Source organism: Puntigrus tetrazona, chromosome 2, assembly GCF_018831695.1.
Source record: "Puntigrus tetrazona isolate hp1 chromosome 2, ASM1883169v1, whole genome shotgun sequence".
Classification (NCBI taxonomy): Eukaryota; Metazoa; Chordata; class Actinopteri; order Cypriniformes; family Cyprinidae; genus Puntigrus; species Puntigrus tetrazona.
This window is the reverse complement of record NC_056700.1, coordinates 16,106,119-16,119,483: the sequence shown is the minus strand read 5'-3', so window position 1 is coordinate 16,119,483 and position 13,365 is coordinate 16,106,119. Positions and strand designations below refer to the sequence as shown.

Genomic DNA, 13,365 nt, shown 5'->3' with positions numbered 1-13,365 from the left:
TATTGCATGTTACGCTCAAAAAAACACCCATTAGTTATTAAGAAAATAGAGACAACCAATTCGAACAATGCACCCCAGTGCACCGACCGTTTCCAGTTGTTAAAATAGCAAAAGTGGATTAGGACATGCCCTGAGTTCAACTGCGCTGTGCGCCTTAGACTTTGCGTTTAAATCATTAAAATAAGGCACAAGTCACCTACTAGTGTAAAAATGTAACCTGCAGAAAGAAGCACTAAAAAACGCTTACCATTAGCCAGACTGATATACTATATCAGCCGTAGTGTGTCAGTTGGGTCATTGTACATTCCATTTTAATTTGAATAAATACATTTTCAACCAGCAGAATCACAGGAACTGATTCATTGCTTCTGAACTTTAGCTTCACTTGAATTTAATATTATATTTTAGTTTTAGCCATCAATTTTAAACAATATTTGGCTGGCCCCCTGTGGCCTTTCTGCAGACCACCTATGGTCACAGAACCCTTTTGTGAACAATCATGCTGAAACATAAATGCAATGACATTCCAAACATCTCCTTTATAGACACCAATACAGAGTCCATTCTACACTGTATTCTCTCTAAACTGATTGTTCTGTGCAGTTCCAAGATTGCTTTTCCTTGGATCAGATTATGCTGCTGGGAGTAGAAGCGGTGTACTGGTTCACTTGCACAACGTTTGTGAAATGTGTTTGCCGTGCTTGAAATGAACAAATATTTACTGTGTGATGTATGAAGTCGACAGCTATGGTAATTTTCCAAAGAAGCAGGCTCTGGTAAGTGTGGGGAATTGCAGTCCAAAGACATTCAAACTATTATAAAAAATGTGTTATTATACTAATAGTTAATTCTCTAAGGAATAATTACAGCTTTAACAGTGGTCTAGGATGATCAGTGCAAGTAATGATGCTTAAATATAGAATTTCCCTCTACTTTCACAAGTAGGCTATGCCAAGTCAATAAATTCTAGAATAAATTCCAACCAATGAGCCAGTCAAATTGTTTAATATCTCATATTAACGTTGTCGATGAGGTTATAAATGTCTTTTTTTCTTCTTTAGGGTTAATGGTTCCCCTTTGGGTTTTGCATATATGACTCAATTAAATAGTCCTTATATGGGATAGTTCACCCACAAATGAAAATCAGTTACTTTCATCAGTTCATCTCATGTTATCTAATATAGGGGTAGGGATACTACTTATATATTCTGCAGATAAAAAAGGCATTTGATGGCATTTTCATATTCGGGCGAACCATTTCTTTAAAAGATCAGACATGATGTTTATTAACATGGTAAGAGTTACTTCAAAATATTCCAGTGCTCTGAAAAACACTAGGAATTGAGGCAATATTCAGCAAGCCCGGGGGCCCGGGGACCACATGGCCTGCCAAATTTTGTATGGTGGACCCCTCAAAGCTAGCCACTCTGCGGGAGATCAGTAGGACACACTTAGAGGACCTTATAATAAAAATGAAGACAGAGCAAAGAAGATTTCACTTTTAGCCACATGCATATTGGTATTGGTATTGGAATAATAACGCCATGAACGTGTTTTTAAAAAACAACAAGGAAAGGCAATAAAAGCCAAATTAAAAACCATTAAAAAATTAAATAAAATAATTGTTGTGTGTGTGAGTGTGTGTGTGTGTGTGTGTGTGTGTTATACAGTAAGTTAATTAGAGACAAAAACTACTAACTAGATCAAACTTCAACAGCAAAGTTTCTTCCAATTAACATCAGACAGTGATTTTTTTTTTTTTAGGATAACAGCAGCATGTTTTATAGGTTATTTCTCTCTCTTCTTCTCTCTCTTCTCTCTTCTTCTTCCGCTTATCCGGGCCGGGTCGCGGGGCAACAGTCTAAGCAGGGACGCCCAGACTCCCCTCTCCCAGACACTTCCTCCAGCTCTTCCGGGGAACACCGAGGCGCTCCCAGGCCAGCCGAGAGACATAGTCCCTCCAGCGTGTCCTAGGTCTTCCCGGGGCCCTCCCGGTGGGACATGCCCGAACACCTCCCTTGGGAGGCGTCCTGGAGGCATCCGAACAGATGCCCGAGCCACCTCAGCTGGCCTCTCTCGATGTGGAGGAGCAGCGGGTCTACTCCGAGCTCCTCCCGGTGACTGAACTTTCACCCTATCTCTAAGGGAGCGCCCAGCCACCCTACGGAGGAAACTCATTTCGCCGCTTGTATCCGAGATCTCATCCTTTCGGTCATGACCCAAAGCTCATGACCATAGGTGAGAGTAGGAACGAAGATCGACCGGTAATCGAGAGCTTCGCCTTGCGGCTCAGCTCCTTCTTCACCATGACAGACCAGTACAGCGACCGCATTACTGCAGAAGCTGCACCGATCCGTCTGTCGATCTCTCGCTCCATCCTTCCTCACTCGTGAACAAGACCCCAAGATACTTAAACTCTCCACCTGGGGCAGGAGCTCCCCACCAACCTGAAGGGGGCAAGCCACCCTTGTCCGACTGAGGACCATGGCCTCAGACTTGGAGGTGCTGATTCTCATCCCAGCCGCTTCACACTCAGCTGCAAACCGCCCCAGCGCACACTGTAGGTCTTGGCCAGATGTAGCCATCAGAACAACATCATCAGCAAAAAGCAGAGAAGCTATTCTGTGGTCACCAAACCAGACCCCCTCCGGCCCCGGCTGCGCAGAAATCCTGTCCATAAAAATAATGAACAGGACCGGTGACAAAGGGCAGCCCTGTCGGAGTCCAACATGCACTGGGAACAAGTCTGACTTAATGCTGGCAATGCGAACTAAGCTCCTGCTCTGATCATACAGGGATTGGACAGCCCTTAGCAAAGGGCCCCTTACCCCATATTCCCAGAGCACCCCCACAGGACACCACGAGGAACCCGGTCGAATGCCTTCTCCAAATCCACAAAACACATGTGGACTGGTTGGGCAAACTCCCAGGAACCCTCCAGCATCCTGAAGAGGGTATAGAGCTGGTCCAGTGTTCCACGTCCAGGACGAAACCCGCATTGTTCCTCTTGAAGCTGAGGTTCAACTATCGGACGGATTCTCCTCTCTCCAGTACCCTGGCATAGACTTTCCCAGGAGGCTGAGAAGTGTGATCCCCTATAGTTGGAGCACACCCTCCGGTCCCCTTCTTAAAAAGAGGAACCACCACCCCGGTCTGCCAGTCCAGAGGCACTTTCCCGCGTCCCACGCGATGCTGCAGAGGCGTGTCAGCCAAGACAGCCCTACAACATCCAGAGACCTGAGGTACTCCGGGCGGATCTCGCCCACCCCTGGTGCCTTGCCACCGAGGAGCTTCTCAACAACCTCAGTGACCTCAGCCAGGGTGATGGTCGAGTCCCCCCCGGGTCCCCGGCCTCTGCTCCCTCAGTGGAAGACGTGTTGGCGGGATTGAGGAGGTCCTCAAAGTATTCCTTCCACCGCGACAATATCCCCAGTCGAGGTTAGCAGGTTCCCACCAGCACTGTATACAAGGGCACTGCTTCCCTTTTCTGAGGCGTCGGACGGTTTGCCAGAACCTCTTTGAGGCCGGGCCCGATAGTCATTTTCCATGGCCTCCCGAACTCCTCCCAGACCCGAGTTTTGCCTGCACAACCACCCGGCAGCGGTCCGCTTGGCCCACGGTACCTGTCAGCTTCAGGAGTCCCATGAGCCAACCAGGCCCGATAGGACTCCTTCTTCAGCTTGACGGCATCCTTTACTCCGGCGATGTCCACCATCGGTTCGGGTTGCCGCCACGACATGCACCGAGACTTTACGGCCACAGCTCCGGACGGCTGCGCCGACCAAAGAGGTAGAGAACATAGTCCACTCGGACTCAATGTCTCCAGCCTCCTCGAATCCGGTCAAAGCTCTGCCGGAGGCGGGAGTTGAAGATCTCCTGACAGGGTCTCTGCCAAACGTTCCCAACAGACCCTCACAGTGCGTTTAGGTCTGCCAAGTCTGTCTGGCCTCCTCCCCGCCAACGAATCCAACTCACCACCAGGTGGTGATCAGTTGACAGCTCCGCCCCTCTCTTCACCCGAGTGTCCAAGACATGCGGCCGAGATCAGATGATACAACCACAAAGTCGATCATCGACCTCCGCCCCTAGGGTGTCCTGATGCCACGTGTACTGGTGGACACCCTTATGCTTGAACATGGTGTTCGTTATGGACAGACCGTGACTAGCACAGAATTCCAACAACAGAACACCACTCAGGTTTAGATCGGGGGCCGTTCCTCCCAATCAAGGTGTCACTAGCATCACCAACGTGAGCGCTGAAGTCCCCAGCAGGACGATAGAGTCCCCGGTTGAGCACTTTCCAGCACCCTCCCAGGGACTCCAAGAAGGCCGGGTACTACACTGCCATTCGGCCCGTGAGGCACAAATGACAGTGAGAGTCCTCCCCAACCCGGAGTCGCAGGGAGGCGACCCTCCCGCCCACCGGGTTAAACTCCAACACATGGCGGCTAAGCTGGGGAGCTATGAGCAAGCCCACACCAGCCTGCCGCCTCTCACTGTGGGCAACACCAGAGTAGTGAAGAGTCCAGCCCCTTTCGAGGAGATGGGTTCCAGAGCCCAAGCAGTGCGTGGAGGTGAGCCCGACTATCTCTAGCCGGTATCTCTCGACCTCCCGCAACAACTCAGGCTCCTTCCCCAGAGAGTGTGACGTTCCATGTCCCTAGAACTAGGTTCTGAGTCCAGGGTTGGGTTGTCGAGGTCCCCGCCTCGACTGCCACCCAAACCACAAGGCACCGGCCCCTTACGGTCCCTCCTGCAGGTGGTGGGCCCACGGGAGGATGGCCCCACGTCGCTGTTTCGGGCTGAGCCCGGCCGGGTCCCGTGGGGCAAGACCCGCCACCAGGCGCCGCGATGCCGGCCCCGGCCCCAGGCCTGGCTCCCATGGCGGGGCCCGGCTGCGCCATACCGGGCGACGTCGCGACTCCATTACGGTTTTTATCCATAAGGGGTGAGGTGGACCGCTCTTTGTCTGGCTTGTCACCTAGGACCTGTTTGCCTTGGGAGACCCTACCAGGAGCATATAGCCCCGACAACCTAGCTCCTAGGGTCATTCAGGCACTCAAACCCCTCCACCGCGTTAAGGTGGCGATCCTCGGAGGGTAGAAGTTTTTCCAACTTTATTATTTATAAGAAATAATAAAGTTGGAAATAACTGCAAAGTTAGGTTATTTCCAACTTTATTATTTCTTATGAATAAAACGATATCTATAATTGAATTTCCAAAAGTAACTTTTTCATTTTACTGCCTTTAAGGCCCTGAGCACTGAAATATTTAAAAGTTCCTTTAAGCACCAGCTACCATGATAATTCAGTGAGAGACTAATCACAAGATTAATCAATTTTGGGTTAAAAACAAATTAATCAAATCAGCATGTGCCCTTTGGCAATGCATTCGAAGCCCCTGCAAGGTCTGGATAATGTCAAGCCACATCAATTTTGAAGCTTTACAAAAATAAATAAATAAATAAACACAAGAATACAAGTCACCTCATTTGATCAGAAACGAGTTGCAGTTCAATGAAGGGGCTCAGTGGAATTCTTTACTAGTAAATCATCCTCATATTAGACAACTCGCAAGAAGTGCCATTCAAACAATAACGTCAAGTATAGTGGCTAAATTAAATCAATAGACACTACGCAGTTGTATTCAATACTGAAAATACAATAAGAATCACATCAGGATTTCTGAAGAACTAAAAGGTAAAAGATGACATAACTGAAACAACCGCATCTTGACACAAGGGTTTTAGAGCTTTATTTAACTCACAAAGCCTTTAACTGTATCCACTTTAGTTAAAGACACTGGAAACACAGAGGCTACTTTAAAGTCTGCAACCACAGGCACTGAACAGGCATGTTGCTGTAATTTACTGTAATTATCCAGTCAACTTAAAGACACCCAAGACATCCGAGATCAGTAATCTTTAATTTGTCATGCTCAACTGCTTAGAGATTTTTTTTTCTTGTAAAGTTTAGTTACTTTAACTGCAGTGAAACCGGAGTGTTTTCTAGCAAGTGCATGTAACGTCTAAAATAATTTACGTATCGTTATCTTTGACAGTTCCTTGTCAAATATGGCATTACGGTTTATTATAAAGGAAAATGCATTGGGTCCAACTTTAATTTAAGCAATGAATTTAGTCAATAGCATCCAAAGAGGAAGAAGTGAACCTTTTACTAAACTCGGTTACTTTCTCAAGTAAGCGTTAAAGCACATCTTTTTACATTAAAAGTGCAATTTTAACATGTAAAAATACATTGACAAAAAGACTTTTAAGGACATTGTCAAATTGCATAATTCTGTCGCCTGACATTCATACAAAATACTGACCCCAATTATACAATGCAAGTGTTTTTGTTTGTTTTATCCCGACGCAGTTATTATTTTCATGCCCTGCATCACGTTGTTTAAATAGCAAACGCATACACTCTTATAACTCACACAGAAATACATAGCAGTACACAAACATGCCAAATATTACGAATTACAGGCCCATAGAACACACTCTAGAATTAACTCTTTACTATAAATCTTACTAATTAATTAATTACTTAATTAACTAACGTATTTATTTATTTTGAAATGCAGGTGCTGTTGCTAATGTTATGTGTGCATCTCTTATGATTTATTTAAAACTTTCTAAACTCCGGACCTTCAAAGACTTACATAAATCAATAAATACAGATAAATAAATAAAAGCATGTTTGATCAATTATCACAAATTATTCTGACAGCTGGAAGGCATCTTGAGGATGAGTCCAAACTGTTTTTATTAAAAAAAAAAAAAGTTTATTTTATTTAGCCTCTAAAATTTTAGGCAAACTATCGACTAATGCATTTCAACATGTCATCACGCTCAACTATTCTTCTTTGAAGCAAGCTGAGATTGAAAATGTCATTTCCTACAGTACCTGACATCCACTGCGTCCTCCATGACAGTCATATCTGTCTTGCACTTGGCAGAGGGGTTGATGGCCAGCTCAGCTGGAGGAATGACAAAGCTTTTGCTAAGTGGCAGCCACATGCCTTCTCCAAGAGTGTATGTGAATCTGAAACACAGAAAAGCAAAGTGAATATTTCAGAAACCTCTCACCATGTTACCAAAAAAAAAGAAAAACAACATATTTTACATCATTCAGTTTGCTGCATTGTGAGACAAGCTACATTGTGAGACAAGAAAATTGGCATTTGGATGACAGTAGTTTTACAATTCAAAAAAAAAAGAAAGAAACTAAAAGTTTTCCTCTCGAGGACCCATGAGGGTTAAATTGAAATTCTAGGTTGGAATCTAAAAATAGGGGTGTCCAAGGTAACAAAGGATGACACATTTCAGCATTTCAACATTTAAAAGACACATTACTGTTTATATTCACTAAATGATTTCTGACAAGAGAAAAAGCCATACATCCTCATGAGAGACTCCCACATGTATGTAAAGACTCCTATTCATTTGGTTTATCGTATCCGCCTCTGCACAGTGGAGCAGGGTGTTTAACAAATAATGTGTTCCATCTAAAGGTTCAAACAGATTGTTGACAGGAAAAAAATAGCTGCTCTTCTCCTCTGCAAAATCAAATATAACCACATTTTTCAGTTTGACCCTCACTCTGGAACGGTAGCACATTTTAAAACTTGAGTCATTACCGGAAAGCTTATCTGACCTTGAAAACTCCCCCCCCCCTGGTTTTAGTGCTGAGAGACGTCCAGGCGGATAAGATCAACTTGTGGGTGGATATCCATAGAGGAATACAAAAACAAAGCAACGGAGCATTGTAAAATAATGCCCAGAACAGAAGGTCCAAAGAGTTTGTGGGAGTAATTGAAAACTGGCACATCTACAAGCTAGCTCTTTTTTTTCCTGCACTTCAATTCACTTTGAAATCCTGAGGTTCTGACTTGGTGTCAGAACACTCAATCAATAAATCCAGTTTTGTCCAGCGCCGACTTGCATACAATGGAAAAACCTCTAAGACACAAGTATGGACATGTTTTCTTCTTCTCGTGAAGAATAGCCAGGATGCACTTGATTCATTGATTCCATCACACGCTGATTCATTCCTTCATTCATTTGCTTTTCCCCTGTAATCTCAAATATCATTTTATTCCACCTATGCATCTCAAAAAGGCTGCATGTACATGAGCTAAACAATCGCCCCAGTAATTTTATTTGCATAAGATGCATTATGCAAAAAATACTGTCTGATTACATTACTGGAAGCACTTTTATCTTTCCAGGATTATGCATGCAAAGATGTGATTTAAACCTACACTGTAAAAATAAAATTCCATTTTATCATTAGTCACACAACAGAATAGTGAAACATGATGAATCTACATAAAAAAAACAAACATTATGTTGTTGATTTGTTAAGGGTTTATGAGCTTGCAGTGCGCATTGTGGCATGAATAAATTATGCATTTACTGTTACAGGAGTATTGTTTTACTGTTTGCAGACTTTATTTATGCTGTTGCTGTTCCTTATGTACACTGGTGTTCAAAAGTTTAGGATCAATATGTTTTTTTAATGTTTTTGAAAAAAGGAATTTCTGCTCGCCAAGGCTGCATTTGTTTAAAACAATAATAATAATGCAAGTAAAACATACTCTAAAATTCTGTAAAAAAGTAATAAGGTGAAATATGAATACAATTTAAAATGTGTTTATATTTTCATATATTTTAAAATGTATTCTTGAAGGCAAAGCTGAATTTTTATCAGGCATCCCTCCAGTCTTCAATGCCACCTGATCCCTCAGAAATCATTCAAATACGACTATTTGGTGTATAAGAAGCATTTATTTTTATTATCAATCTAAAAAAAAAGACATTTTTGTGGAGTTATTTGATGAATAGAAAAACTATAAATGAAAGTCTTTACAGTCACTTTTTTCTGTTTTGCTACTTTACTGAATAAAAATACTTTCTTTCAAAAAAAAAAAAAAAAATCATACACTATGCTAAACAAAATGACCTTAAATTAACTGCTAAAAACAGAAAAGCAGCTATAACCCATTTAGATTACTCTCCTTGTGCACTACAGTATGAATGGAACTCTCGATCTGTGCCGTTTAATAAAGGGCAATAAATTGCTTTTCTTGATCACAGTTAAGTCTATTAAACCTGCATCTTTTCCTATATGTTTGATTAAATAAGCCACTACAAACAACTTTGTTTATTTACTTTCCTGAAGTACTTTCAAATGCAGGCTCTTCGAATTGTAGTTGTGCTGTCATAGTTAATGCGTGGCTGATAATATCAGATGCTGGACAGGGTTAAAGGTGATCAATCGATTTATTAACTGGCATTTTTAATTCACAGTTAAAACCTAACAGAGGGCAATGCACCAACGTTCATATTCTTCATTAACTACATAACTATCAATTTCATGTTTAAAAATGTAAATATTTAAAGAGATTACACTATGCTCATATATAAATGTGAAAGACCATTCCTATTAACACATCAAGATGTGTTAAATGTAATACTAAATAGGGCAGACAAGCACCTGTGAACAACATTCTATATTAATGCATCGATAACAAGAGGACTGTCAAAAACACACACACACACACACACACACACACACACATACATACATACATACATACATACATATATATATACACACGCACATTTAATGCATAAATTTGAAACTACTATAAAATGCAAATGCATTTATATCTGAATTCTGACCACAACATGCTGCAATACACAGCAAGCTTGTTTTTCAAGTTGTGCTCATCAGTTTGGATTTCTCCACATGCATCTCATCACACCTGGGTGATGTTTGTGCCTCATCAGCTGTAACCACAGTCTGATTTATGTCAATATATCATCAATCATCAGCTACCGTTTACATTAAATCCAATTAAACCTGGATCATTTCATGTGCGCACAGCGTTTTTTCATTGTCAGACGCGCTGTTAATGGTAAACTGATCTGTTCAAGTAACAGTTTCTTGTCAAATATTGAAGGCAGAAATTTCGGTGCAATCCATACTCATATATGTTTCATAACTCCATGACAGCTCAAGAAGAAATTTTCGAACGCCACCGATTTGCTGAAAACTCACCCAGGCGTTTTGCACTATGCAGATTCAAGAAAAAAGGGGACGGAACGTGAAGATTGACACATCTGAATATTGTCGTCTGCTAGTGTGAAATGGCTTCAGTCGAGTTTTGCAGGAAAATGACTTGTAAATGGATTACCGAACAAAACATTGAGACGGGGATGAAACTCCCTCATCGCAGGTGGAAGTTAAAAGAGAAAAACACATCTATCAAAAAAAAAAAAAAAACCTTTTAAAATATCTCAGCACACTGAGTCAATAACAAACAAAGGAGGAACAGGACGGGAAAAGAAATAACCATAAAAGCAGCTCTGTTACAAGTTGCAGAATTCAACTTATTGATGTGGGTGCCAAAGTTCGCACCAGATGTTTACAGACACAGTGGCTAGCTTTAAATGGTTTGCAGATTGGAAAGTAAATCAGATTGGAAAGTGTCTAAAAAAAAAAAACACCTCCAGATTAAAAAATACAGACAGTTGCACACCGCACACGCATCATAACAACATCTTTCCGTCTCTCGCTCTTGTACTTTATAGCTCCACTTTAAAAGTTTAACAAATATCAGTCACATAATTTCTCCGTCTGATATCGAAAGCTAGATAGATAAATGAATAAGCGAAGCATTCAAAATTGATTATGGCCTTTCGTATTCATTCATGGCACAAATCAATGATGTATGAGGAAAAGCTGTGTGAAATTGAAAATAAATCTTTCATTCAAGTCGTTCTCAAACATTCACGTCTGTGCAGGTTTGTTTGGAAATAAAACATTTAATTGTCCCAATGAAATGTATTTGTTTGGTGGCCCAAAGCCAAGGGATATGAGATTTTACACCTTTTGGTGTTATAACTCGGATTCCAATTACAAGATGCCCTCCCGTGTTGCTTTCAAACGAGAAAGAACATTGATTCATAAGATTTGTAAATAAATAGCTTGTGATTTGCGCAAACGAATTAGGGTTGAACAATCAAAGGACTTTGGAATGTCATGGATGAGATCTATGAATAATTCAGAACATGAAGAATATGCATGGCAACTGAAGGTAACCATATGTTGCTACAATTGATTTGCATTGCTAAATATTCCAAAACATACACCTCACAGATTGAAACATCTCCAGTGCATAAAGCAATGCACTGATTAGTCTTGAGTCTCTGGTTATAGCCAGAGGTAAACATCGTCTAAATCCCCGCCTTTGTACACGAATGAATTTTTTATTTGTAGGGAACCGTTCGCAGTGGCCCTGTATTAAATGTAATTACAACATTTTTCTATTTTCAAGTTTTTATTTAAACTGTGAAAGGAGCTCTTTGAAGCTGAATAAAGAAACGTCAGCTTAGCCAAAATGACAAAATAAGTGTACTCTATTTCACGAGCTACTCTGTCTCAACAGAAACCTATTACATACTTGTCAGCACCTTTTTAAGCGCGTTTTCTGCAGCCATTTAAAACGGATTGTTCTGTTTTCTCAGAAGTAACTTTCACTTATTTTTTAATTACTAATAGACTTTCTAATCCTGTTTTCATTGAACTGCTTAGATGTTTTTTAGTCCTTATTTTTGAACTTAGTCACAAGCTAAAAAAGCACATATAAAGTGATCTTTCTTACCTAAAAATACGATCAGATGGCTGCTCTCCCATCACCAAGTCAAAGCCACGTTGGAAAATTGTGTAAGGCCATGGGCTGAAAAACAGAGATGACATAAATCAAAAACAAAACAAATAATTCATGCTTAAAAACAACAACAACAACAACAAAAAATGTAAATCACACTATAGACTCTTCATTGTTAAATAGCTCCAGTCTTCACTGAAGTCACGTGACCTTTAAAATGGCATGACTTTGCGACGAAAACATAACATTTTAAAAAGTTCCTTTTTGAACTCGCATCAAACCAGTGTTTCTTATATAAAAATCATGGAAATTCCTCCACCAGATGTTGTTTGTAAAAACTGTGACCTGACAGCATCAGTCAGTCAATGCCGTATAGACATGAGCGTGACTTCAAGTGTGTGTTTATCCAAAGCTCTATGTGAACTGATGGAGATTAATGCAGAGAGGCAGCTGTGGGGACAGGGGCTGTCGCTGCAGAATAAGAGAAAAGACAAGGAGCTGATGCCTCTCTAAGTAAGCTGTTACTCACAGCAAAAGAGCAGTAACAGCCTGGTTAGGCCATTTCACACCACAGATCACCTACTGCGGTTTAAACGTAAACATACCCCTGCAGCATTTGTAATCTATTAGAGAACTGAAAGCAAGAGAGTTGTGAAAATCTATTATACAGAAAGGGGCAAAAAAAAAAAAAAAAAAAAAAAAAAAAAGAATAATTTATAATAGGAATAATAATTTTATATAGCAACTAATGATGTTAATTGCAGACATACACCTAAACATTATCACATTCAAGGGAAGACGGACACTAGGTCATACAGGGCACGTGGCAGGTGAAAACATCAAAAAACAGTCCACAGGCGTGACAAATGCACTATACAATTACATTTTTTTGCTTATATATAGGCAGTAAAAGCATTCTGGGAATTCATTACACAGGAGGAAAATAAAAGAAAAAATTTAAAATAAAATAAAATAGTCCAACAACTACATTTTTTGTCTGTACTTGTAATGTCTGGCAGTTTATTTCACATATACAAGATATACAATAACATACATTTCATCTTTGGGGGGAGTGGACTGTTCCGTTAAGATATAAAAGAAGGTCCAAGTATATGAAACAGTTTAGGAAAAATCTTGGCACTTCGAAACTTTAAAAAGCATTTGGCAATGGACTTTCTTTCTCCTCCACTAAGTGTTAGAGTCAATTAAAAACTGTTCACACCTTCACAGTATGGCACAAAGGGAACAAGCACATCCAGTGCTATTCCACTCCCCTAAGGCAATCTTCCTGATTGTTCCAATTTGATTTCTAATTATCGGATCCATCTCACCAACCGTCATCACTCCCATCTCCCTCCCAATTAAAATGCCAAGGATTTCCTCACCTCCAAGTCTTAATCAAACTGCTCCAGAGCGACAGCCTCAAACCCAGATGAGCATGTGAAACTCTCCTCAGGGAGGGTCTAATTAACTTCAAACATCTTAAATACAAGCCTTTCCGGGTTTAGAAACTTGTGCTCCTGACATTTAAGTGTTCTGACTATATCTAGATTGCCAAGAAGCGAAAAAACTCAACTTTGTGCCATTATCTTGCATTTGTGTTTTATTCATCTACTGTATTTGTTGACGTGAAAAGCAGTATTTTGGTTAGGTACACTCACCTTTTTACCTCAGATTAAAGA

The 13,365-nt window shown here is 41.0% G+C and overlaps 1 protein-coding gene across 4 annotated transcripts in view; it reads right to left on the bottom strand.

Annotated features, from left to right (window-relative positions):
- The window catches only part of astn1 (astrotactin 1), a 192,489-nt gene that overhangs the window by 104,988 nt on the left and 74,136 nt on the right, over positions 1-13,365 (bottom strand). For all 4 annotated transcript variants that reach the window (XM_043260157.1, XM_043260150.1, XM_043260163.1 and 1 more), the window contains 2 exons: positions 11,678-11,752; positions 6,913-7,050 (listed from right to left, as the gene is read on the bottom strand). In XM_043260157.1, coding sequence (XP_043116092.1) covers positions 6,913-7,050; positions 11,678-11,752 — 213 coding nt within the window. The remainder of the gene's footprint in view (positions 1-6,912; positions 7,051-11,677; positions 11,753-13,365) is intronic.